The sequence below is a fragment of the Mollisia scopiformis genome (genome assembly GCF_001500285.1).
Source record: "Mollisia scopiformis unplaced genomic scaffold LY89scaffold_3, whole genome shotgun sequence".
Taxonomy (NCBI): Eukaryota; Fungi; Ascomycota; class Leotiomycetes; order Helotiales; family Mollisiaceae; genus Mollisia; species Mollisia scopiformis.
In genome coordinates, this window is record NW_017263583.1 from 1484796 (window position 1) to 1509520 (window position 24725).

Here is a 24725-nt window from a genome sequence, read left to right on the forward strand (position 1 = left end):
TCTCCACTCCTTCCTCTCGTTATTTCTTCTTGTTTGATACATGTGGCATTGTGAGCATTTTCTTCGGCGTTAAAACTCATTTGATTTCTTTCATGGGCTGCGGGGAACAATATCACCGAGCCACTCACTACTGCATGCTGGAGGGAACATGGGATCGCATCGGGATGGATCAGTTGCATTGATATTTAGCGTTGGCGTTTCATGGCATATTTTTTCTCTTCATCTTCTTCTCGGGTGGTGGATATGGAAGCCAACAAAACTACCTATCTTTCTTTTCTTGTGAAGTGGGTGGTGGATTGACATGCCGTGGTGGTGGGTGTGGTACAAAGTCATTTTAGATGAATAAAAAGTCTTCATTCTATGGAGGCCTCACTCGGGCGGAGTTGTGACAATAAAGTGAAAGTGTGGAATCGGGTGAGTTCTTTTCCACTCCATTTTCTCTGTTCTCTTGTCGTACATTGATAGGGAATACCCCAAGACTCGAACTGTAGCAAGTGCTTCTCTGTTTATATCGGGAAATTGAATTGTTCGTCCCTTTTTCCTTCTCTCACTTATTCGAAAGTAAGATCGTTGTTTCACGACTTACGTCCCGTCTTATCTTTCTATGGCATGCCACTAGTTCACTTCTTAGGTACAAGTCCCAGAAAAAAGAAGAGAGAAAGAGGTGATCGACCAAAAGGTTAATAAACACTATAAGTTACAATAAGGTACGTACATGCAACCCACCACCTCCCTCCATCCATCATCCGACTTAGCTACTCCTCATTCATTCACTTACATGCTCAAACAGATCAGACTATTTCCACCGTCCACAGTCCTATGCATATGATTTAATTCGACAAAAGAAACCCCATCCCGTCCCTCCTTTCCACATCTTCAGAAAGATTCAAGCAATTCACCCAAAAAGCTGAATAGCCCCCCAACTCTGCTCACACCCAAACGCGCCCGGCTCCTTCCAATAATCATCCGTATAACTAAACATGACGCTCTTCCCGCCCGCGCTCTCGGTGATACTCTTCACGGCCGCCGCCTGCTCGCTCGTCCCCGGACACGCGGCGCCGTTACACTCCGTCCCGAAAGAAGGCCATCCCGTCTCGAGGTTCACGCCGTATTTGCCCGGGCACAGCGCGTCCACGATCGCGAGCTGCGACGCGACGAAGGGGCCGGCGTCCGCGGCGCTGATGTCGCCGTTGAAGAACGGGTGGATGTTGCAGCCGACGACGTCGACGACGGCGCAGAGGGCCGAGGTGTTTTCTTGCCAGATGTTCAGGGGCTCGGTGGTTGTGCAGGGGCCGCTGTAGCCTGCGGACGAGAAGGTCGATTTGCAGCTCGATATAAATCCCGCGAGTTCGGACGCCGTGCAGTAGCCTGAGAATACGGCTTCGTTGCCGATGACGATTAACTCGACGAGGTCCCATTGGCCCCAGGAGACAATGTCCGTTACTTGGTCAGCAGCGCCCGAGATACCGGTGTCGGAGATGAAGATGCCCAGGATCATCTTGAGGCCGTGGGCGGAGCAGGCGGCGCCGATGTTGGTTAGCCCCGAGCAGTCGGTGCTGTAGACGCGGACCGAGAGGAAGCCTTTCGAGGCGATGATCGATATATCGGCCATTACGTCCGAGGCGGCTTTGCAGGCGCCGCTGTTTTGGTACGGAGAGTAGGTTATGGCCCACTGGTTGCCGGAGGATCCTAACTCGCCTCCCGAGGAGCCGGAGCCGGGGGAAGACGATTTGGTGGGTGTAGAGACTGCGGCCGCGGATGTGGTGCTCGCGGGCACGGGGGCGTAGGTTGTGGATGCTAGCACGGGGGAGGAGGTCGTGTAGGGGCAGAAGATCACGTAGTCTGTTTCCGTGATGGTGGTGACGACTTCGGGCTGTGTGTACGTGCCCGGTGCGTAGGAGGCCGGCGTGGGGTATACCCAGAAGGTCTCGGTTGAGCAGGTTGTTGTCAGAGGGGCGATGGTGTATGTACCTGCTGAGGGGCACACATAGGTAGTGGTCAGGATGGTGCTGGTTACTACGCCGGAAGACGTCCCGGTTGAGGCGTACGGGCAAGTGACTGTGGTGGATTCCGTGACGGTCGTGGTGTATCCGCCGGCAGTGTGGGTTCCAGATGGGATGGAGGTACCGGTGGCTGCGCAGACGGTGGTTGATTCTGTGATTGTGACGGTCGTTGCTGGGATCGTGTAGACGCCTGGGGTGGGGCACGTGGTTGCCAATGGAGTGGGGACCGTTGCTGGTGGGCAGGTGGTCGAAGATGGAGCTGGTGTGGACGTCGGGATGATGATTGACGTGGTGGAGTTGACTGAAGTTGGGGGAGGGGCCATGGAAGAGTAGGTTGGTGTTGAGGATGGGAAGATAACTAGATGTGTGAGGATCGAGATATCAGACTTTCAAGTGCGGATAGATACGTACGAGTTCCTTCTCCGGTGATGGTGGTGTAGATAGTCGTACATCCACAAGTGGGCTCAGCAGCCGCCCCGGTGGTCAACAACAGACCTCTCTCCAAATGAAAAGCTTCATGAGCATGACGGCGAGCAGCATGGCCTGCCGAAGCAGTGGTTGCCATCGCCGCAGCGACAGCAAGAATCCCGGCCTTCATCTTCTTGAAACTTGCAATTATTCGTAGTAGAACGTAAATAAAACTGGTCGATCGATTTTTGGTATTATGGGAGTCGTGAGGACGTAAGAGTAACGAGTGCCCGCTGAAAGAGTGAAGCGGTGGTTTTGGGTTTGGGAGTGAACGAGATGGGAGACTTTGAAGATCACGGCATCAACATTGAGGAAGGGAGGAAGGGAGCAAGAGAGGAAGGGAGGAAGAGAGGAAGAGAGAAGAAGAAGAAAGGAAAGAGATGTGGATGGGATGTGGAGAAGTGTAAGTAAGTGTGAATTGGGTTGGGCTGCTTGGCGTCTCTCCATTCGGGTGGTACGGGTACGGGGCTAGATTCGATGAGAAGAGGCAGTTGGTGATGTCCATCCTCCTCTTCCTCCTCCTTCTCAGCCAGTCAGGAGCAGCAACACCAGGGCCCTTGAAAACTCCCCGCTTCTCACCACAGCGAGCGTCGCCCCCCGAGAGCAGAGAGGGACAGAGAGAGAAAATGCGGATTTGTTAGGTGGCGCTTGCACCAGACTGTCATCTTGGGAAGTGTGAAGGCTAGCCCACAACAGCTACTCACCATCACCTGGCCTGCGTTGCCGCGAGAGAAAAGAGAAAAAGAGGCTGTGTTTGGTTTGGTCTGGTCTCTCTCTCTTCCCCCTATCGCCTAAAAATACAGTACAGGTCAGTCACTCAGTGGCCCATCGCTCGGCCAGTCGGGAGATTTAGCGATATTACAACGGGTTATCATTTGCGGGGGAGCACCGCATGTTGCCCTGACTAGACCCTGTTGGGAGCCGTTCCAGTGTTTAAGCTCAGCCTGCAAATTTCCCTCTCGTGTTCTGGCTCCACCACACGGGAACCAGGAGTGCGATGATGAGGGTTTAGGGTCCTCGTTCAATTTCCTCAAGGGGCCAGTGTGAAGCCATTCACGACTCGCCATCTCGATTGTTCGATGTGGTCATCAGCCGCTGTCAATCTGAGAGAGATCAACTGCTGATGCTGATGCTAGTGCACACTAATCTTACGCATGAACCATCCTCATTGTTTGGACCTCAACGCCTTCCGTTCCTCTCCTTTTTCTTCTTCTTCTTCTTCTTCTTCTTCTTCTTCTTCTTCTTTTTTTCTCGCCTCTTTTACTGCTGCTGCGGTGCTCAGTGGCAGCTGCAGGAACACGGTCCGAAGCTAGGATCGCTGCATGTCTAGCGCCTCATCCAAGCGCAAGAAAGAGAGAGGCTGCTGCTGCTGTGGCTCTGTGAGCTTAATTCCATTTAGGCCATCGAGTCCGACAGAATTTCCCCTTTCCAGCCGCCTAGCGCGCAACGAGAGTAATCTTACCACAAGCGAAATGAGATGTTCGCTTTGGGGATGCCTGCAGCTCACCATCGCCGCCGAGATCCTTGGGGAGGCGGTCGGCCAGCGTGTGTCGTACATAATCTTACAATCTCGTGTTGGCCGGTGAGGAAAAAATTCCGAGGTATGTAGATGGTGAGATTGCGTTTACTCTTGATCGGTTGGCAGTCTCGTGAAAGAAAGGGGAGAGGGAAGAGGATTTCGTGGGGAAGAAATCCTTCTGGAGTATCGTTTGCAATGTCTTTCTTGTTTTGACATGTGTCTTGTCTCGGAGTACTGCAAGTAATCTCAGACATGCAAAAGTAAAGAGAGTCGCCCTGAAACGGGACCGTTCTGTCTGAGGTCCACAAAGACATTTGTTATCCTGCATCATTGTTAGACATTTGCATTTGCATTTGCTCCTCTCCTCTACTCCAAGCCGAACAGTATTCGAAAGAGACTGTCCTCGTTCAAGCTTTCTCTCTAGCTGTCCTGCCTTTCCTAGAGACGGGAAAGTCCCGACCAGACTTAAAGATTTCTTGCTCTCCCTCTCCATACTCTTTCCTCGGAGGTCTCTCCATCAAGCCAAATGTCTCGCGCCCACAACTCCTTATCAAGGAGTTCGAGATATCGCATTGTCTGTCATCGAAGGTCTCAAGAACGGGCAACATTGAGACAAAAGATGTCATCTGGCTTCGATGCGCGCGGCTTCCTGAGACATCTTATATGAGCGGATCTTGATTGTACCTCAGAGATGAGGAAAACGATTAAGTGACGTCAAGTCTGAATGAGTTCCAAGGTAGACATGGAATGTATTGTTTGTTATATGGTATCTCCATTGCTTTAGTTTCAAGTTGCTTAGGATAGGCTTTATGCTGGTATACAGCACATTCCCAATTTTTGGCCGCTGGAGGATCAGATTTTGTCACAAATGATAGGATCTAGATGGTCGATGTCTTCGTTACAAGAAGACATTGAAACAGCAAGGAGAACGTCGTGGTGATAACGCCAATAAGTAGGCCGCAGCAACGCCTTCCAACCTTGCTTCCTACCTTCTATTACATAACTAGACCCCTTTGATGTCCTTTGTTTCGACGTCGATTCATGTCTAGGCAAAGAGCAGATGAATTAATCGCACAAGTATATCTAGATATAAAGCAAGCTGGGTATGGCTTTCAAGTATGCTTCCATAAATGCCATCAAGAGCTTCCCATCGCTTTGTTCAGTGTCTTCATTCGACTTCGATCACGCAGAGTCGAGAATCACTCCTTTCCCCTCTTTGTGTTGTGACCCGATTCTAGCGAGTTGACGATCCGTCTTCTTGAGGTGTGAAAGAGTAGTGCCTCTCTGCATTGGATGCATCGACTTAAACATAGCCTAGAAATGTCATCTTGGCCAGGCGTGTGAATTGCGTTACATCATCAAAGAAGCTTTTCCATTTCAACAGCATGAGTTTTCTGCTGATTTGATCACCTTTTCCCAGAAAGTGGCGCAGAGCGTTTGGCACTGATTGCAAAAGTCGAAATATGAGTTAATATTGTCCCATAGTTTGTGGGGCAATATGAGAGGGCGAAGTCTTAAATGTTATTTGAAATTTGAGGGGTGAAGTGATTAAGAACGATGTCAATTCACTTTTATTTCGAACTTTCGAAGAATCTGCTTTTCCCACTCATAATGTTCAGCAAGCTTTGGAATAATATTATCTTGCTTGTCAATTTTTACGGTATTTTGTTCAGACCGAGAGTAAAAATCCCTTCACAAGTACGAGCTACTCCCAATACAAAAAGTCATTTAAAAGCATTTCTACATACTACTCTTGTGTCTCAGAAAACACAATTTATGCCACAGATAGTTTGCTATACTATACTTGGAATACGCTTACGTGTTGCGGTGCATCTTTGGCGCCCTATCCGCTCTCGGTGTAGGGATACCGTTTCGGGGTACAATACCTGTCCTTGATTACTCCAACAATCACTTTTTTGCTTCTTCAAAGTTCTCCGACTGGTCATCTCTTGATTATTCCACCCTGAGCAGCACACTGCACAGTCATCAATATGCAGGGGCCGTATATCATCTCGCCTCGGCTCATGCCGATCTACGATTGGCTAATTCAAATTGATTTCCGGTCCGCAGTGCTGGGTCGATGTCAATTGGATTCAGCCCCATGGAAGGATCCTCGAAAGATTTTCAGTGTTCTAAATACTTCTATTCTTTACAGAACTCGAGATTCGAATGAAGTCGTTCTATACGATTTCACTATTGATGGCCTGATCACAGGTACCCAAAATGTCCAACTCACCCCACGAGCCCGACGAGAACCACGCCGATATTTCTACGTCTACAGAAGAGCCAAACAAAGAATCAAACTTCCACCCTCCATCGGAGATGGCATCCCCATCTTCACCTCCAGCTCCCACCCCAAAGAAACCTTCGGCTTTCCAACGGACATGGAACACTCTCAACCTAAACCCCACCGTCATAACAATAATGATCAAGCCCGCCATCGCGGCAACGATCTCCATGGCCATCTACCAATCCCATGACGTCGCGAAACATTACCTGAATCTCGGGTATCTGATGATCATCATTTCCATCACTACGGTGCCGATTCTGCCTCGAGGGAAGTTCCTCATGAATTTGGTTATCTCGATGGTATGAGCCTTTATTACCATTTCCTCTCGCAAACGAAAACCTAGATGAACCTTGAACTAACACCTCCCCAGTTCCTAACTCTCTTCGGCATCGGCATGGTAACATTAGGCCAATACTGCGGAATCAAAGCCCGTCAACACACCACTCCCGCAAACGCTCCTCTCGCAATAGCAAACGGATATAATTCTTCCGCCTCAGCAGTAAACGCTATTTTCTTCAGTAGGCCAGCTAGCTACCTTCTCTCCTTCAAACCGAAAAAAAAACTTAACATTCTCCAGTGATCAACATCTTCGCCATCTCAACCCTCCGGGCTGCCCGCCCAGCTTTCTCTATCCCCGCCATCCAGTACACAATCCTAATCTGCGTCGGCTTCGCCTACGGACCCCAAGAACCCACCATTTCAGCCTCGCACCGCTTTATCAAGGAGCTCCTATACGCATTCCTCACCGGCCAGGGTATCTCCGCCGCGGTCTGTCTATTCATCATCCCTGTCTCATCAAGAAAAGTGTTCTTCGCTGAGTCCAAAGGATTTCTAATGAGCTGTAGAAGCCTGCTGAAAAAACAAGTTGATTTTATAAAGGTGCTAAGATTCGAGAAGGTTGACGGAGACCTACATGTAAAGGAGAAGGCGAAAGCGTTAAAGGAAGCTTCAACGGGCATCTTATCTCTAGGCGCGAAATTGAGAGAAGATGTTCTTTTCGCCAAGCGGGAAAGTGCTATGGGACATTTCCGGGAGACGGATATAAGTGAACTTCACGGACTTTTGAGGAGGATCATGATCCCTATTAGTGGGTTAGCGACCATTGTCGAGATTTCCGAGGGTATGCAGGAGGAGATTGGCGAGCAGGGGGTAGGAGAGGGAGAGGACAGGAAGGAGTGGACGGATATGCTTTCTAAGGTGAGGGACACGTTTGAGGGTATGGTTGAGATTTTGGATGAGAGTTTGCTTCATGTTTTGATTTTATTGGGGTTTGTGCCTGCGTCGACGAGGGGAAGTAGTACGCGAGAAGAGGACGTTGAGAAGGGAGCTGGGACTCTTCCGAGAGCTGGGGAAGTGGGATTTGGAGATCATCTTGAGCAACGGATTAAAGAGTTTCGGAGAACGAGGACGGAGGAGCTTAAGCGGTGGGCTGGTGAACGGGGATTAAACTCTGTGTTTCGGAGTGGGGTGAAGGGTGCTCCTCCTTCAGCTGGATCCGAAATTGCCGCAGCGACCTCGAGGGATATTCTCGCTTCGAAGAGGTTACATATCATTATGTTCATGGAGTACCTACTAGTAAGAGATCCCATCCTCTCCATCCCTCCCTTCCCGGTCCGCTTTTCTCCCCTTTGAACCAGTGACTGACACAAACCCAGTGGTCAACCTCCCTCTCAATCCTCTCCCTAGTCCTCTTCTCCGAGCAAAAATCTACTTCCAAAACCACCCACCTCATCCTCCCCAAACTCCGCACCCTCAAAAAATGGCTATTCGGCCTCCTCTCCGGAGACCCCTCTTCCTCCTCCAACCTCACGGACCCGGACCCTCTTACCATCTCCTCCGAAATCTATCTCGGCTCCTCCTTCTCTCCTCCAAAGGACCCAGAACATCTCCCGCCAAAGAACAGGCTCCAGAAATGCGGCAATGGACTGAGAGCTGCCCCGAGATGGCTGCGCAGCGAGGCGGTCGGGTTCGGGGTCAGGGTTACGGTGGCTGTTATGTCGGTTATGATACTGGCTTTTTTGAGGCAGACGCATGGGTTTTTTATAGAGCAGAGGGGGGTGTGGTGTTGTGTCATGGTTGTTATTGGGAGTCAGTAACACTTTTCCTCTATTCCCCTATTGTCCTTGGACGTCCGCTATATTTAGGTTCTCGAATAACTTTCATCCCTCTGTCGAACATTCAGAGTCTTTTATAAAAGCAAGTACTAATTGCTGTACGTCGTTGCAGTGTCCCCCACGTCCGGCTCCGCCGTCTTCTCCCTCCTCGGTAACCTCACCTTCACGCTCTTCGGCATGGTCGGCGCGTATATAAACTGGTACATCGTGGACCAGAAGACCGCTGGCGTGATCGTCGTCTTCTTCTTCTTCATGATGTTTTATTTTTATTTTTGTGCTAGGTTTCCAAGGTTTCTGGTTGCGATTGTGGCTGGGGCTTTGACGCATGTTTTGGTTGTTGGTGAGTCTTGACTTAGAGAGGGGTTGGGATATGAGAAAGGAAGGTTGATGAGATATTGTTATAGGATACGAACTCCAAGTCCGCGTCATAGGCGTCGAGCAAGCTACAGCGACAGGACAACTCTACTACCCGCTCTACAAACTAGCCCCCTACCGCCTCCTGAACGTCGGAGCCGGCGTCCTAGTCGCTTACATATGTAAGTACCCCTTTTCTTCTCGCTTCCCTTTACACACCCCACATTTACTCTCCCCACCCAACTTCCATCCCTCTATCAAAGCTCCAGCTCTCATTCCTATATAAAAGCCTTACTTACCCTCTCTCTCTCTCCCAAGTCACAATCTTCCCCGTCCCCATAACAGAAGCATCCACCCTCCGCCGCGACCTGGGCCTCTCTTTCTTCCTGCTCTCGAAATACCTCTCCGCCGTAACCGCAACCGTCGACCTCCGCCTCTCAAACCGCGGCGACTCCCAAGACAAAAAATCCCCCGCCAGGAGATTAGAGAAGATGCGGCACAAGGTATTGGAGAAACAACTCCATTTACTAGGCAGTATGAGGACGAACCTCGCTTTCTTGCCCTGGGATTTACGGCTCGGGGGCGAGTTTCCCGTGGCGCTGTATAGGGAGGTTGTTGATGAGGTTCAGAAGTCCGTTTCTTCCTTCTTCCTTTTCCCTTCCCCTATTCTCCCTCATTTCTCCTCTCCTCTGATGATGGCTAAGAAGAGAAAACAGCATAACAAACTACCTAACAATAATATCCTACGCCACAGAATCCTTTCCCTCTTTCCACCTCCCTCCTCCTTCCCCTTCCTCCCCTCAAACTGCCCCAACACCATGGCTAACCCGCTTCTCGCACTTCCGCCGCACGACCACGCCGGAAGCGCACCATCTCACTACCCTCTTGACATTGTTGTCAGCAGCGCTAAGGAACGCGCAGCCGTTGCCGCCGTATCTGGCGCTGGGAGACGTAGGCAGGGTGAGTGACGAATTGATCGATGGGGGAGGGGAGTTGTTGGAGTTGGGACATTTGGATGAGCCTGGGTTTAGGGCGGTTGCTGTTGTGGAGACGGGGCAGAGGTGTGGTGAGTTTGGTGATCTCTTTTTGTTGGTCTTATGGAGGGAAGCTAATGCTGACTTGTTGTGTGTTTGTAGTGGTGCGGAGTGTAGGCAGGTGTGTGGAGAGAGTGAGGGATCTTGTTGGGGAGGTGGATTTTAGTTTTCGTCTCGTTGTTGAGGGGGAGGAGAAGGTGAAGGGTGCTTAATGGAAGTATGTATGTCTGTGTCCCGCGAGAGAAGAAAGAGGGAATGGAAAGTAGTTTTAGGAGAGAGGAGTAAGGAGTTCTATGCTAAAGATTTTATTGTTTGATGCTATTCTACTTCAAGTTGAAAATCCAAACCCAAAAAACGCCATGCATCCATCCTATCCGAACTGAGAAAATCCCTTCCCTTCCCCCCCTCCTCCTCCTATAGCCAGCTACAGTCACCTCCCCTTCCCATGCCTTAAGTAGAATCCCATGTAAATGCCAACCAATCCATCCCATCCCATCCTCATAACCCCCCTTTCTCATGACCCCAACACCTAAGCAAAAACAAAAATCCCCAAAACCCCAACCAACGCCAACGAAACCATCTTCACCTCCCCGAACCCTCTCCCCTCCACACCACTCGTCTCAATCGGGCCCGTAGAATTCCCCTTCGTCCCTGTCGGGCTGGGCGTTACGAGCGAGGTTTGCGTCGTTGTTGATGTGGTGGTGGTGGGTGGCATGGCTGTTTTTTTGCATTAGTCTATACATACAAGAGAGTGGAAGAAGGGAAGGGGGTGGGTGGGGTAGACGTACTGGTAGTAGGCGTAGCGACTCCCGGGATGGTGGTGGTGGTGGTGGTGCTTGTTCCTCCTCCTCCATTCTGGGTGATGAATTAGTTAGTATATTTAATTTTTCAGCGACAAGGGAAAGGAAAAGGAGAAACGCACAACAACATCCGTCACAACACTAGTCATCTCCAGCGGTGCCATCATCGTCGTCGCGTCATCGGCTGGAATCATGGTCGATACGGGCGGGATATCGACCATGATGTTGGAGGAGATGGGCATGAGATCTGGTTCTGGGATTATTGTTAAAGGGAGCGGGGCCGCTGTTGGGTCGTGTTGTTAGTCTGTCTATGTTTTGGATCAGAGGAGTGAGAAGCGACGTACTGGTTGGGTCGGAGGGCGGCAGGATGGCGATGGTGGGGATGTAGGATGGGACGGGGATTATTGAGATGGGTGGGGGTGGTTCTGCTGTTGTGAGGGCGAGGAAGAGGGAGAGGAGGAGGGCGAGTGGTGAGGTGTGCATTTTGAGTGATGCGGTGTTTGTTTGTTTGTGCCTTTAGTGAGTGACTGGACGAGTATAAGATAGAGACAGAGAGACGAAAGCCGACAGATAACGAGTGCTGTCTTTGGATACTGTTCGAAAGAAGAAAACGAGATATCAGAGAAAACGCCAAGATAAGAAGGGCATCGAATTGTGTTTACATAGAAAGGCTGGGTCTCGCCATTTGCTGGTACGGCAGCGCATATCTCGCTACATTCCTGAGAGTGGTCGAGATTCTGAGTGTGGAGTGAGGAATGTAGAATGGCTGGGTTGCTATTTTTGTGTGTGCGGCTTGTTTGGGAGTTCAATAGAATGGAAATGAGGAAACATGATAGATACGAGAACGATATGAGAACATGTTTGGAAAGCGCGAGTGAAAAGTCGATATAACGGGTAGAAATAAGAGGCAAAGTCTTCACTCGGTACAATCCACGATTCTCATCTAAAATACCCACTTAAACAAGAAACGCGATCCGGATGTGCAGGTATGCCTTTATACATTGTTCTGTACAGTTATAGATATCTATGATACAATATTGTACACTTTCGTCAGTCATAGTAGCTCAGAGTATCATTCGGTCGAAGGTGACACCGGATCCGACTGTGGTGATATTGCTTTGAGGGTCGAGGCAAGAGATGCATCTATCTCGGCTACCTCTGCAATGGGGACCTTCCTGACATATTTGAGTATCAGTACCCTCTCATAGACGTCGATACTCTCGATTTCGACCTCGAACGCATCGCCAACGTCCAGTTCTTCTGCCCTCATGCTTTCTGGTATCGGCATGATGCCACCAATACGTAAGTATGGTAGAACGCCTCCTGCTCTTCTCAAAAAAGGATCGACACTTCTGATGTAGAAGAGTAGAGGAGACGCGATTTTACTCTCGCCGAACTTCCAGACTCGGACCAGATATTTCAAGGTCCACTCTCGATTCGCTTTGGCCTCACCCTGTTTGATAAACCTCTCTCGCTCTGCCAAGCGAGGCAACATGGCATCAATTTGAGCTTTGCTATAAGGCAGGAAGTCTTCCTTTGTGTTCCCAACGAGCGAGGTTCCCGTTCGTGCTTCTTCACGCAAAGCGGCCTCAATCTGCCAATGGTTTACCAGATCGCCGAATCGCCGAAGCGGACTCGTGGACTGCATGACCTTGTTTACACCAACACCCAAATGGGGCCCAGGCGTGGTAGAAGGTTGTGTTTTACCTACAAGTCTAAGGTACTGCATGGCATATTCGAGCTTGGGATACCCAGCCTCGTCCATAGATGGCAACACATAGTCGCTGTAGTACTGTAAAGGGTCATCCTTGGAAGGATTGTATGGTGAGATACGGTAGATAACTGGAATTCCTCGAGCATGGCACCATTCCGCCGCTGCCTCTCCAGCTAGCAACATCATGGTAGATACAACCATTGCTCCGCCAGACTGAGTTAGGTCAATTCCTTGGTCGTTGATAGGAGGAATGGAGAGTCGAATGGATGGATCTCCGTGAAAACGAACGCCCCATCCAATGGGCCTAGTCCAAGAGGGACCACCGAAAGAAGTCGATGCATCAACCTGAGTGGTGAAAAATCTCAAAGAGCCCTTCTTTTCCTTGACTGCTTGTTTAGCTAAACTCAGTTTGTGGAGGAGCTTCATGTCTCTCTTCTGTTCGTCCGACAATTCATGCGTTTGCAAAAGTGGCCTGGAAGGCGTGTCTTCAAAAGAGTGTTTACCAATAGTGTAGCGTATTGACCTTACAGGCGGAGCCTCAAATATAGCCTCATGTAAAACAGCTGGAGTCAAATAGGCCACGTTCCTGATCAGCCCCGGGGTCATGTTGATATCTAATATTTCGCCTGCCAAGTTGAGCTTAACGCTGTGCGTTAAGCAGGGCTTATTAGGACCCAGACTGACTTTGCTCTTGACCCAGTCGGGATGAAGCATAGGTACTGTGCGGTCTGGCAGATATACCGACATGGTCAGTGACGAGGCCCATTCGGCCGCGGGACTTTCAGGTTCGAGGTGGGCAGCAGGATCAGCTATGTGAACATGAACCCAAAATTCATCAGGATTATCTGTAGTCTCCACAGAAAAACCATCGTCGATCTCACATGCCGAGACGTCGTCAACACAATAAACTTGAAGATTGCCCCAATCTCTTCGCATTGAGCCCATTTGATCGGAGATGGTGCCATATGTATAAGCCGATGGCTTTATGACTCTCGAGCTGGTGTATGGCAGTCGAAGTTCAAAAGACGCTTGAGTTTCCCATGGTGGTATGATCCCCAATTCCATCAGGCATGTGAACGCAGTAGTTTTGTTCAGAGGAACATTTTGATATCGACCTATAGCACGTAAGATGCCGGATCCTATTCCATTAAAGGGAGAGTGCGTGCTAAAGCTTTTGAGACACGCCCAGGACTCTAGAAAGTATATAAAGTCCCTGTCACGGTCAGTGAATGATGCTACGACCTCTCCGACCCTGATGTTAGATCCTTCAGGGATCTCCTTCTTCGAAGGCCCCAGAACTCCACATTCGGTGAACTCTCGAAGTTTGCGACTAGCATCGATAATTTCTCTAGCTTTCTTGACGAACTTATTAAGATGTTCAGTCGAGGGCAGCTCGAGGAAGCCTCGTCTTCTGCCAATTCGAGCCGTGCGATCTGCTCGAATCTTCTCAGTAATTCGTCTCAAAGCGGTCACCTCGCTCAGTGAGTTGATCTCGTAATCGCTCTCGCCCCGCATAATTTGCTTGAGAGTAGGTCGAAATCCAATATCGTCTTGTAGAATACTGCGGTGTAGGGAATATAGTACGTGGTAGGGAAATTTGCCATCTTCCATCTTGGGTATTGTGTCACTCAAGATTTTGTTGGCGATTTGTTCTAGAGTGGCATAAGTGAACTTGCTCGAGTGTGCAACCAGGCTATGGGCATTGTCCATCTTCGTTGCCGCAGTTTGGTATGCTTGATCAGCTTCTGCCCAAAAAGCTTTCATTTTCTCAACGAGTGGCTTTCCAAAGTTTCTGGGTACTTGTACGAGGTCGAAAGATTGTAGTTTATCCACCATGTCCTCGCTGAGGTCGGCATCTGGGAGCCAGGGCTTGATCGCCTCAAGCTCTTCAGGCTTGACAAAATTGGGGACGAAGAATTTGATGATATCTGCAGTTTTGTGAAGCCAACGACCGCTCATGGTATAGAATTGAGCTTGCTTGGTGAAGTCTTGAATGAAAATTGCCAGTTCTCGACGTTGACCGCCGAGGGATCTGTTGCAAGTTAGATGCATCCGTAGCTACCATAATTGCTCAACGTACAGAACCTCTACCATATCGCCAGGTAGCAAGAAATTACGCCGAAGCCCAACATCAACCATGTCCATTTCATTGGCCCTTATGCTATATCGGTTATGTTCTTCGTCTACTGATTCTTCTGGATCCATATCTATGAAGAATTCGCTACTCTGAGGGCGAATGGCCTGATTGACGATGTTGTTGCCTGACATTCTAGCAACTATATCCGGAAGTTCTGTGTTCACGGATTCTGCGTTTTCAAGTTCCCACTGCTTCAATCTCTCTCGAATATTCGCTTGGTAGAGAGGTGGTTCTTGAGGCAAAGCATTCGCAGATTGGGCTTCAACAGTTGCACGAGCCTATATCAAGAATTAGGCATGAGATTTACATAGGGCTTATAGACATACGGATCGGCCAGCATTGAATTGCCTTTGACCCAATCTGACTCTTGCATCTTCTAAACGCGAAGGACGAGTTGCGTTGCTTGCTTGACGAACAGCAGTATTCGATGTCCATTGTTGAAATTTGGAGAGACATTGCCAGCAGACATACCGCTTCAAGACCCTCTCACGAAGCTTTGATGTAGACGATCGTATCATTATGTGTGCGTCGAGGACACTTTGGAGTGCATGTTCAATTGCACCAAAAAAAATTTATCTCGGGGAGACGCGCAGAAGCGTGACCTGGAAATCAATGATCCGTGCACCGACCCTCCACAAAGTTGTCAAAGCTTTGGATATTATTATTTCTGCTTCGACACTCAAACTTGGTATGTACCCTCGAGTCCCTTCATATCTTCTTCCATGTTTCCAATTCTGTGATGAACAAATTTAGCATGTATTACCTGAATCTGCCAGCTTCTGGTTCGATATGTGGTCTACACCAAGATCTCTGAGTTTCTTTTGCAATCCTCCACTCTTGCACAACGTTACAACTTCACTGGCTGACAGTTCACAAAGTATTTGGTGCTCCAAGACATCAGGATGGGGTCTTCCAAAGCTCCTCCGGGCCATTTCACGATCCTGTACTTCGCATCTGCGAACTCATACACATCGAAAGATTCCGAATTTCTACCCGCTCGTCTTCCTCTCGCAAAATTGTTCGAGACGCTTGATGAGAAATATGGTGGTATGAAGGCAAAGGTGCTGGAAAGTTGTCTCGTCACAATCAATTTGGAATACGTCGATATGCCCGAGAATGGAGAAGATGGAGTCATTATTAATGAAGACGATGAAGTTGCGATTATTCCACCAGTGAGCTCTGGATGAATGATTACAGATTCTACAAGGCAACATCTGGACAACACATTCTGCAGGGCAACGAAGCGCCGGATTGGTACAGCATGAAAAGAGAGCGAGGGCATGGCTCTTGGGTGTATCAACCCTAGAAGAATCAAGTACAAGCAAGGCGACAGATCCATACAATAGGAGGCTGCGCTGGCTTACAACGAAGCCCTCAATCCCCGTCCAACAACGGCCTCCTCTCCCCCTCCTCCTCCTCCCCTTGGACCACCCCTCCATTCGTCCTCACCCTACTCCTCCCCCTCCTAGGCTCAACATCCCTCAACTCAACCCTCCATCTCCAAACCTTCCACCACCCTCTACTTTCCTCATCCGCATTCCACTTCCTAACACAAACCACCACGCCTCCCACAGCTCCAAGAACCAGCATTGTGGAAAGCACCGCTACCACCACAGCCATGACGGTGATAGTAGAGACGTGGCAGCCGAGGGGAGTAGTCCTTAGTTCCCAGCGCTCGTACCACAAGGGACAGATGTCTGAATTGACGAAGGGGGCGAAGAAGGGAGGGTGAGTTGGGTTTGGGATGCAGGTTTGGGACTGTGGGTTTGGTTAGCTCGGGGATATCCCTCATTGGACAGTGGAAAGGCCTTGAAAAAGAGGATATAAAAAGAGCTAGAAATTAAATGAAAAATATAAACCTACACTAGGACACCAACTACACCCAACATCTCCCTCCTCAGACTTCGTACCAAGACAACTCCAACACTCCTGTTTACCCCAGCAAATTCTTAACATATCATCATACGTATCCGTCTGATTCGCCTCTCCTTCCCTTACAACATCTAGTAAACCCTTCCTCGCCATCCACTCTTCATCCCTCTTTTCTTTCACTACATTCCTCCTTGTCACTCCAATTCCATCTCTCCTACAACCTCCCATCCCGTTTCAAAGGTTGATTCTCAATGTCTCTCAATCAGCTGATCACGGACGCCTATCTTGCTTCCACTTCCGCCTGCATCAAATGAAAGCTCCGAGACAAGGGACAGACAGACAGACAGACAGACGCAGTAGTGACAATGCCTCGCATATATGTACAATAAGAAACAATGCCCCGAAAGACGGTGAAGGAGAGGCGGTCTAAGAAGAAGAAATGCCTTCGAGCTTGAGGCTGAAATAAAATGCCGCGCCGCTGAGATCTAGGATCATCGTCACGTGCAGTTTAGTATCATTAAACGGCGAAGGAAAGTTCACGCAAATCACATATACACACAGGACAGACGTGAATCTATGTAAAGACTTCGTATTCACACCCTCTAGACTCAAAAGAATCATTAAAAGAGACTATTACACACCAATGCAGAGACCAGAATGAAGGTCATTCGGCCCTACTGCCAGTGAAATTTGTCCACCAGCGAGTGAAAATGCTAAAGCCATTCAAAGTAGTAAACCCATCGTCGTATAGTTCCGTGAGACCCAGGCGTTATGTGATCCATGCAAAGTAGGTGCAAACAAAGCAGCAAAGCAACGTTGCATTGTCCCAAACAGCAGAACCAGCCAGCCCTTCCGTCCCAGCCATCCATACCATGCCAATACCAAGTCTACGTCTAATGCTCCAACAATCTCAAAGAACCTTGAACCACGACGTTTTCGAGGATAGATCCGGGAGGAATATCAATGGTGCTGCCCTCAGTAGCGACGATGATAACCGTGCCCTTGAGAGTAACGCCTCGGCCGAGGTTGACAGCTCCGGTGATGGTCAAATGATCAAGCTCAATGATCTTGGGGATGCTACCAATACGCTTCTGGAAGTCGGAGACCTTCTTGAAGTCATTTCCAAGCTTGATGAGAGGAGCTGGACCGAAACGGTTAGGGTCAATCGCGAGTTGGCCATGCTTCAATGAGTACAAATCTGACTTGACAAGCATCAAATCGGAGCAGGTCTTAACTGGTAAGAAACGTCTTCGGGGAACATTGACACCGTGTGCGTTCTTGAAGTGGCGAATAGCTGCACCAACAGCAGTCTCAAGTTGGACAATTGAGATATCAGATTCACCCTTCTTATCAGCTGGGACAGACTTGTTGTTGGGAATAATTTCCATCTCAAGCTCATTGTTCTCGACAATACGCTTAACAGCCTTCAAATTCAACCAGATGTTGTTGGTGTTGAAGTACTTGAACTTCTTGATAGACTTAAACTCGTTGGTGTGCTCCTTGGGGACTTGTGCGATTTCAAGGAGACGGACAGAGCCCTCGTAGTCAATAATGGTTCCACCCTTAACATCGGCCTTGGTCTTGTCGGTCAACTCCATGATGTACTCGGCGTCAGTCTCAACCATGTGTTGCAAGATTCGGAGATCAACAACAGCACCCAAGTTGTCAACATTGGAGAGGAAGAGAATCTCAACACCTCGTTCAATGAGTTTGTCAAGGATACCAGAGTTGTACAGAGACTCGAAGACATCTCCGTGGCCGGGTGGATACCAGTCAGAAATGGGGGACTTGAATGACTTTGGTGCTGGGAGAAGCGAATCCTTTAAGATTCTGGGGTATCTTGACTGATTGAAGGTGAGAATGTCGATGTTGTGGCCCTCGTACTTTTTGATGATGTTTGAGGTGTCGACATCAGTGTTGAACGAATTCATCAGAACAAATGGTACATTGACGTCATATGTTCTGTTGAGATACTCGATTTGTCGGACAGAGAGATCGAGGAAGGACATGCCATCACGGACCTCAATGACTGACTTCGGACCAACACAGCCCATGGAGGTACCAAGACCACCATTGAGCTTAAGAACAGCGAGCTTGCTGAGGAAACCAACGGACTCCGAGTTAGCGAGCTCGTTGTAGTCAACGACCTGGCCTTGTGCTGGCGGTGCAATACGGTCCCAATCCCTATGAGTTTTAGCGAATATGCCTATGATGCCCTGATAGATGCTTACAGTGTGTTTCCCTTTGCCTTGTCATTCAGATATCTACGGAAAAGAGCAAAGAAGTTGTCCATCTCAGTCTCGAAAAGCTGCTGGCGTTTAGTGACGTAGATATTCCATGACAAAAGGGTAGCATACCTTCTTCTCGGCTGGGTCCTCAACAGTGTCGGCAAGGTTATTGAGTGCATTTCGCATCTGACTTGCGGCTACAGATGTAGATGTGTTTTCGAAAGCCTTATCAGCACTGATTAGCTGTGCCAATTCTGGAAGATTTGGGTCTATTGGGGGAGGGGTAGAAGGAGCTTCAGGCTGCATGGCGGCGGGTTGAGAAAGGTCCATAGCTTCAGGTGTAAGAGGTGAATCAGGACGTTCCACGTCTGCAGGATCGAAAGGACTGCCGGAGAAAACCACAGGACGCAGGCCAGTAGGATCAATAAGGCCAGAGTTCGCAGACTTCAGAAGAGCAGCTCGTACCGCAGACCGAACTCCGCGTGGAATCCGGAAAGCAGGTTCAACGTCCTCTGGCGCAGCAATATTTCTCTGTAGGAGACCAGCAAGGAATTCAGTAGCAGAGATACCTTGCACAGTAGGATGCAAGTGCGGAAGGATTCTCAGGATCGGATGCAGAGCTTTGAACTCTTCGACTTGAGGTAGAGCGTCGAAATCTCCGACTGTAGGAAATCGGAGCGCAGGGTGCAAGCTAGGATGAATTCTGAGGGACGGATGCAAAGCGGAAAGGTCTGGTAGTTTGGAGGATTGACTTCGAGGTTGTAAACCAGAGCTGACCCGGGGAGTGGAGTCTTCGATTTCAGGAGACTGCCTTCCAGATTGTAGAAGAGAGCTTACCCGAGGAGTGATAGAACCAGAACAACTAGAACGAAGAGAGCTGGCCCGAGGGGTGATAGAACCAGAACGAATGGAAGCTGAAGTAGAACGTGCAGTAAAGAATGAGTCATCAGAGAACGAAAAGAATGAATCGTCGTCGCTGTCTCCTTCTTGAAAGGCAGGATGGTCTCCAATTGGGTCCAGAACGTCGTTGCCAGGTACTTCGTCAATAGCCCGGAATCTTAGGCAGGAGCGCTTGGCTTCCCACTGTTTCTGCAAAGCCAAACTCTCCTGCTCGTCTGGAAGACCGTCTTCATGATCTAGAGGGTGCTTGCGCACTTTGTAGATGCAAACTCCAGGAAGGAACAATGTTGCGTCCATCTTGATCCTGGTGGTACCTTCGAATTTCTTGAAAATTCAAGATCGACCCATTGTTGAAAATCTTTGTGGGCAACATCCTCGTTCTGTTTAGCGGAGCTACTGAATGTCCAAGACGTTATTCGCAGATGCTCGAGGGGTGGGTAGTCGGGACGTTAAAACCTCATCCTTAGCGGAACAAACAAGGACAAATCCAGTGAATTCCAAAACTTGTCCTCGGGAAGGTCCTCGCGCCGAGTTTCTTTCTCTCAAGGTCGCCATGCAGCTCCTGGGCTACAAAAAGAACTGGAACTCACCATGTGTGATTGTGTTTTGCCATGGTGTTTTCTGGCAAATTCGGCCGCATCGCCATTGCTGCTACCCCCCAGGGCAGACTTGGCAGCGCTCTTCAAGTGTGATGGGATTGCAGATGCCATCTTTCAGAATATTCCGATATTTTTGCAGAAGGTTTCGAAGAAAGTGGGATATGAGGTTGAGAAGGATACGAGTTACTTCTTCCTAAAGGGGAGAGCTTGCTGTTAGCCGATACTCGACGATCGCAGCTGGGATTGACGTAATGCAGCAGCAGATTGACAGGTAGAGGAGTCAGTAACATGCAGACAGGGAGGACTCACCAACACAGCAGATGCACTGATGGACAATTGGAACGGAAGAGCAGGCCGCAGAGGCAGGAGCAGCAACAGAAGTTGTTTATGTATCTGCTTCTATTCCTAGCTCATGGAAATTATCATGTCTCGAAGCATCGAAGATGCTGCCGGGCGCCACCCTAGACTTTTTATGGCCGGCCAGCAGGGATGTTTCAATAATTTACATGGACGCCCACCGTATTCCACCAAGCCAAGGAACTTCCGCTACTTTTTCGTCAACCGGCTTCCCAACCCTTACAATGCCATGCCGCCCGTGGCAAATCGCTATCTCTGTCGGCCAATCTTCCGGCGATTGTTGGGGATTGGGCAGTGATCAGAGCATCTTTCACGCACGCACATTGCACATCGGGAGGGAGGCAAGAATTGCTGGGGAGAAGGGAGAATTAGGAGGCAAAGAAAAGCTCTGCACTCCAGCTTTACAACCCGTTCCCCAGATACGGTGTGGTGCAGTAGCAAAACTCCATACGCTCCATTCGTAGGACTAGAGCCAAGGTCCAAGAAGCATCTTCAAATGACGACCAGCATAATAACGACGACAATCCACATTTCCTGACATGGTTCACGAATCTCATGGCCCCTTTTCCTCCAAAAAAGACTCTCGTCCAAGCCAAGACCACGTCGTTGCCAGGAGAAACCCCACCTGTCGTCCGGTCCACCAAAGAACCCAGCCCACCTCTGTCTCGTCTTCTCGAAAAGGGGTTGTTTGACGGGATGCCAAAGTAGTTTGACCCACTGCCAACTCTAATTTCAGACCCGAGACATATCAAGATCTCAAAAAAGCTCCTTCAGCCGCAATTTCTCACGCCCTCGATCAATGCGTTTTATTGTCTTTGGTCCAAGCTCGAGCTATTCGTTTCTTGCCGCTGCCGCTGGATTCTAGCAGACGCTATCAAGCAATAGATAAAATGCTATGTTCCGCATCTTGGGAAAACTTCTTTGGATGTGTTTCCTGCTTGGGACATCGAGGAGATGCCCGAAAGCTTTCTTCAGGCGCCAAAACCATACGCCACATGTTTATCTTGCTTTCATGCAGCTTTTCATGCGCGGTGGGTTCGTAAGCCACCGAGAACCTTGCGTTATGCACGTGGGGGTAAGCTCACTATTCACTGAGATGCAGAACTACAGTAAGGCCTGCCACGGCTGGAGGCCTTAGGGAACTCCCAGCGGAGGGACATCATCATATCAGCCGCTATGTCCCGGAATATCATAGCCATTTCCAATATCTTTGCGGGATGGATGCAAGCCAGCTCTATGGTGGTCATCATTGCATCGTTTGCATGTGCCACAAGTCTCAAGCGAGCGGTGTGAGGTGAGGGTTACATTTTGAACTCAAGGTTTCACAGCGCACTGCATTCATGCCACTATTCACATGCATTCTATTTTCTGCGTTGCGACCCACGTGATATTTCAACACGTGGAATCTCACCGGCTGTGCCACTCTACGCCGCTTCATAGTACGGCACTTGCAGATATCTAAAGCACGAAATCGGTCGATGCATCGAACCAAAATCCGTATCGCGTACCACTGCACTGGAAAATCGAGTCGCTGTCCAATGATTCCCCGCCAAGATGACAGCCACATCTGTGGTACCTCTCAAGATATGGGGCCAACTTCCCCATTTAGTTCAAAGAGAATGCGAGATGCAGCCTTTACCTTTCTGCGGGACAGTACATGTATTAACCCATCCCAAAATTATTCTCCCCTTGCGTCCGTCTCACTTTCGCTTTCTTCAGCTTGTACTTGTTCATGATGGCACAAATCAAACCCAGAAAGCTCTGTTTTGAGGAAAATGCAATTGCTCATGCGCGCGGAAAGATCAATACAGACGAATATCTCGATGGCATGCTCGATCACCTTACTGGTGTTCGTCATGCTCAAGATACACCTCTCAAACGAATTAACGCAGATGGTCTAAGCATGGCCATTCAAAGCTGTCTGTTCGAGCCCAATTTCAAGTATCTAAATGGTATGTTTTTACATTTGCGCCTGTTCTCTCATCAATATACACCACTCTAGTCGGCAGTCTGATCTCACGACATCCACAGACGTTGCCTTGATCAAGCGCCTCCTCGTCTCCTGCTGGAATGACTCTCTCGACATCGAAATCCTCGCCCCAAAAGTCCTCTCCGCCCTCCTGCCTTACCACATTTCCCCCAAAATCCACCTCTCAATGATAACCATTGCCTGCATCCGCCGCGACCTCACACTCCTACGATACTGCTTTACACTTACCGACTCTGATGCCGTTTTCTGGGCAGCAACTACATCTCCTATCTTAGTAGCCGCCACAGCCACCCCAGACCCGATCATCTGGGACGTATTATTGTCATATGGATGGTCGCGGCCCAATGGGCAGTATTGGGACATCTGCGCAGAAGGATTGAAGATTAGAAAGGTAGACAACAATCAAACCCACCAAGATCGATTAGCGAATCTAGCGCTCATTGCTATTAAAGACTCAAGGAGGGTCGAGCTTCTGAATATACTGTTCGACCATGGATTGGTGGTTACAAACTCGCTGTTGAGCAAGGCGGCTGCTAGTGCGGACCCGATGACTATGAAGACTTTGCTGGAGAATTGTGAAGATGATCAGGAGTTGGATACCAGTAAAGCCTTGTTGGTTGCGGCTGAGAGCAATGGGAGGATCATTGAGGTGCTATTAGATGGAGGATTTCACGCTGATTGGAAAGCTGCGAGTAGTCCACCTAGCTCGACTGATCGTCACAAAACAAAAGACGGTAGGGATGAGAAGAAGAAACATGCGAGTGATAAGAAGAGAGATGGAGATAAGCATAACTCAAGCGCAAAGAGGAGAGATGAAGAAAAAAAGAGCTCGAGAGACCAGAAACAAAAGACGGAACACAGGGAACACAAAGAAGGGGCACCGCTTGAAAGCAGAACAGCTCTTCATATTGCTTCAGCGATGGGGAATATGGACGCCGTCAAGACGCTGCTGAAGAAGGGTGCAAGGACGGAGATTAAGGATAGTAACGGGAAGACGGCTGAGAAGCTCGCGGTGGAGAAGGGATGGTTTGAGATTGCGGAATTGTTGAAGATTATTCATGCTGCTAGGAAGAAGTGAGGACCAGGTTGATGATGGAGGACAAGAAGTAAAGGATGGGGGATTTCGATATTTGAGCGGACAATACGGAGCTGGGCTCTAAGATCTATGACTGTTAACATCTTCTGGATAGCTAGTGCAGCGTTGTATTTATGATATCTTTACATTGCTACAAAACTTCTTCAATTTTCTCGAATACTATGATCAAGTGGCAGTATACTCCACTTCCCCACTTGACCAGCACCACACACGTCCACAAACCCAACCGTTCTCAACATACAATTCTTCGACAACCCTCTAATTCGACAGTACACTTCACTCCTCAAGCTTTACCAAGCATCCACAAGCAACAGGTTGAAGCACACCTTCCAAAATCGCGACAGCGACACAAAAACTCAATGAACATAAACTAATCAGCTTCGAATATTTTGTTGCACATCGCAATCACCAACCGCTCCTTCCTTAACAAAGAAATCCTTCAAAGAGAAATTGAGTTTGGCCATCCACCAATTCCAATACGACCAATCAGAGAGCCGCATCAATTTCCTTATGTCCTTTGTTGGAGAAAGCTCGTGAACTGCTACTTGAGAAATATAAAGCAGAAAAACCAAGCACTCGCATCAGCAACTCTTTTGTTGGTTGGACATCGCACTTTGTCCTTCCCTCAATGAAAACGACCTGCATTAGTTGTACAATGCAACTTTCTAATTCTGAGTTCTGATTGGCCAGAACTCTGATTGATAAACCCACTACGCTTCTTACTAACGAGGCGCTATTCTTCTTTAGGAAAAATCAGTTTCTCTTTTTCGTGCGATGTGCAACAAAGACTCGAAACGGCTTAGTATATTTTCACGTGAGTAATTTTATCAACGAAGAAACATCGTTCAGGAAGCAGAAGGAGCATAGGAACTTTAACCCAAAGCTCTATTACATATTGAGAGACTCTCCATCATTCTTTAGCTACCTGGGAGTTTCCTATCTTGTTGATAGGTCACGTGGGGACGGCTCAGGGGTCGGAAGGGCCTCGGTGGCTTTCCAAGCTCCCGATCAAAGGAAGGATGTAAACGCATGGATCACCAGTTCCCCATTGGACTCCTTAGAGCTGCAGCTGCATCGACACAATCCTGAGAGCTAGCAATGTCCAGTAAAGTAAATGCTTAACGGTCAGACTATCGATGATGCTAAAATTTGATTCATCATAAGCTCGCGTGTATGATAATTCGGCGTCATATTAAAGTAAAACAAATCGCGTTGCCCCAGTCACCAAACTCAACTCGAACTTTCTTGTC

The 24725-nt window shown here is 48.9% G+C and overlaps 8 protein-coding genes across 8 annotated transcripts; 3 read left to right on the forward strand and 5 right to left on the reverse strand.

Annotated features, from left to right (window-relative positions):
- Positions 1-895: 895 nt before the first annotated feature.
- Positions 896-2326, reverse strand: LY89DRAFT_664553 (glycoside hydrolase; the record flags this gene model as incomplete). Its single annotated transcript, XM_018212779.1, has 1 exon — positions 896-2326. The coding sequence occupies one exon, from the start codon at positions 2324-2326 to the stop codon at positions 896-898; it is 1431 nt and encodes a 476-aa protein (XP_018077113.1).
- A 3828-nt stretch (positions 2327-6154) lies between these two features.
- Positions 6155-10129, forward strand: LY89DRAFT_637035 (uncharacterized protein). Its single transcript, XM_018211513.1, has 9 exons — positions 6155-6579; positions 6651-6798; positions 6858-7855; positions 7936-8368; positions 8507-8734; positions 8799-8930; positions 9067-9379; positions 9465-9814; positions 9885-10129. The coding sequence occupies exons 1-9, from the start codon at positions 6214-6216 to the stop codon at positions 9992-9994; spliced, it is 3078 nt and encodes a 1025-aa protein (XP_018077114.1). The 5' UTR covers positions 6155-6213; the 3' UTR covers positions 9995-10129.
- A 116-nt stretch (positions 10130-10245) lies between these two features.
- Positions 10246-11245, reverse strand: LY89DRAFT_714494 (uncharacterized protein). The gene is made up of 4 exons (XM_018218134.1): positions 10927-11245; positions 10705-10865; positions 10571-10637; positions 10246-10499 (listed from the first exon to the last, which is right to left on the reverse strand). Exons 1-4 carry the CDS (start codon positions 11063-11065, stop codon positions 10312-10314), a joined length of 555 nt encoding a protein of 184 aa, XP_018077115.1. The 5' UTR covers positions 11066-11245; the 3' UTR covers positions 10246-10311.
- A 317-nt stretch (positions 11246-11562) lies between these two features.
- LY89DRAFT_714495 (RNB-domain-containing protein) lies at positions 11563-14976 on the reverse strand. Its single transcript, XM_018218135.1, has 3 exons — positions 14760-14976; positions 14377-14711; positions 11563-14328 (listed from the first exon to the last, which is right to left on the reverse strand). Exons 1-3 carry the CDS (start codon positions 14949-14951, stop codon positions 11655-11657), a joined length of 3201 nt encoding a protein of 1066 aa, XP_018077116.1. The 5' UTR covers positions 14952-14976; the 3' UTR covers positions 11563-11654.
- A 90-nt stretch (positions 14977-15066) lies between these two features.
- On the forward strand, positions 15067-16019 carry LY89DRAFT_310238 (molybdopterin synthase small subunit CnxG). The gene is made up of 2 exons (XM_018206626.1): positions 15067-15121; positions 15312-16019. The coding sequence occupies exon 2, from the start codon at positions 15336-15338 to the stop codon at positions 15618-15620; it is 285 nt and encodes a 94-aa protein (XP_018077117.1). The 5' UTR covers positions 15067-15121; positions 15312-15335; the 3' UTR covers positions 15621-16019.
- Positions 15714-16632, reverse strand: LY89DRAFT_310089 (uncharacterized protein). Its single transcript, XM_018206625.1, has 2 exons — positions 16297-16632; positions 15714-16191 (listed from the first exon to the last, which is right to left on the reverse strand). The coding sequence occupies exons 1-2, from the start codon at positions 16531-16533 to the stop codon at positions 15808-15810; spliced, it is 621 nt and encodes a 206-aa protein (XP_018077118.1). The 5' UTR covers positions 16534-16632; the 3' UTR covers positions 15714-15807.
- Positions 16633-16945: 313 nt separating this feature from the next.
- On the reverse strand, positions 16946-20442 carry LY89DRAFT_680878 (UTP-glucose-1-phosphate uridylyltransferase). The gene is made up of 5 exons (XM_018214158.1): positions 20342-20442; positions 20024-20225; positions 18663-18758; positions 18537-18613; positions 16946-18489 (listed from the first exon to the last, which is right to left on the reverse strand). The coding sequence occupies exons 2-5, from the start codon at positions 20141-20143 to the stop codon at positions 17199-17201; spliced, it is 1584 nt and encodes a 527-aa protein (XP_018077119.1). The 5' UTR covers positions 20144-20225; positions 20342-20442; the 3' UTR covers positions 16946-17198.
- Positions 20443-21795: 1353 nt separating this feature from the next.
- LY89DRAFT_680880 (ankyrin) lies at positions 21796-23609 on the forward strand. Its single transcript, XM_018214159.1, has 2 exons — positions 21796-22341; positions 22421-23609. The coding sequence occupies exons 1-2, from the start codon at positions 22125-22127 to the stop codon at positions 23455-23457; spliced, it is 1254 nt and encodes a 417-aa protein (XP_018077120.1). The 5' UTR covers positions 21796-22124; the 3' UTR covers positions 23458-23609.
- The last annotated feature ends 1116 nt before the right edge of the window (positions 23610-24725 follow it).

Bases quoted from the DNA above. Each gene is read 5' to 3' on its own strand.
- LY89DRAFT_680880 (XM_018214159.1), top strand. From the start codon at position 22,125: ATGGCACAAATCAAACCCAGAAAGCTCTGTTTTGAGGAAAATGCAATT. The intron at 22,342-22,420 runs GTATGTTTTTAC...CGACATCCACAG, and splicing joins CAATTTCAAGTATCTAAATG to ACGTTGCCTTGATCAAGCGC.
- LY89DRAFT_714495 (XM_018218135.1), bottom strand. From the start codon at position 14,951: ATGATACGATCGTCTACATCAAAGCTTCGTGAGAGGGTCTTGAAGCGG. The intron at 14,712-14,759 runs GTATGTCTATAA...TTCTTGATATAG, and splicing joins AATTCAATGCTGGCCGATCC to GCTCGTGCAACTGTTGAAGC. The intron at 14,329-14,376 runs GTACGTTGAGCA...AACTTGCAACAG, and splicing joins GGCGATATGGTAGAGGTTCT to ATCCCTCGGCGGTCAACGTC.
- LY89DRAFT_310238 (XM_018206626.1), top strand. From the start codon at position 15,336: ATGGGGTCTTCCAAAGCTCCTCCGGGCCATTTCACGATCCTGTACTTC.
- LY89DRAFT_680878 (XM_018214158.1), bottom strand. From the start codon at position 20,143: ATGGCATCTGCAATCCCATCACACTTGAAGAGCGCTGCCAAGTCTGCC. The intron at 18,759-20,023 runs GTGAGTTCCAGT...AGTGCTGATAAG, and splicing joins GCAAAACACAATCACACATG to GCTTTCGAAAACACATCTAC. The intron at 18,614-18,662 runs GTATGCTACCCT...AAACGCCAGCAG, and splicing joins AGGACCCAGCCGAGAAGAAG to CTTTTCGAGACTGAGATGGA.
- LY89DRAFT_310089 (XM_018206625.1), bottom strand. From the start codon at position 16,533: ATGGGAGGTTGTAGGAGAGATGGAATTGGAGTGACAAGGAGGAATGTA. The intron at 16,192-16,296 runs GTAGGTTTATAT...CCAAACCCACAG, and splicing joins GGTGTAGTTGGTGTCCTAGT to TCCCAAACCTGCATCCCAAA.
- LY89DRAFT_637035 (XM_018211513.1), top strand. From the start codon at position 6,214: ATGTCCAACTCACCCCACGAGCCCGACGAGAACCACGCCGATATTTCT. The intron at 6,580-6,650 runs GTATGAGCCTTT...ACACCTCCCCAG, and splicing joins TGAATTTGGTTATCTCGATG to TTCCTAACTCTCTTCGGCAT. The intron at 8,369-8,506 runs GTCAGTAACACT...ACGTCGTTGCAG, and splicing joins TGTCATGGTTGTTATTGGGA to TGTCCCCCACGTCCGGCTCC.
- LY89DRAFT_714494 (XM_018218134.1), bottom strand. From the start codon at position 11,065: ATGCACACCTCACCACTCGCCCTCCTCCTCTCCCTCTTCCTCGCCCTC. The intron at 10,638-10,704 runs GTGCGTTTCTCC...TTCATCACCCAG, and splicing joins GTGTTGTGACGGATGTTGTT to AATGGAGGAGGAGGAACAAG. The intron at 10,500-10,570 runs GTACGTCTACCC...GCAAAAAAACAG, and splicing joins AGTCGCTACGCCTACTACCA to CCATGCCACCCACCACCACC.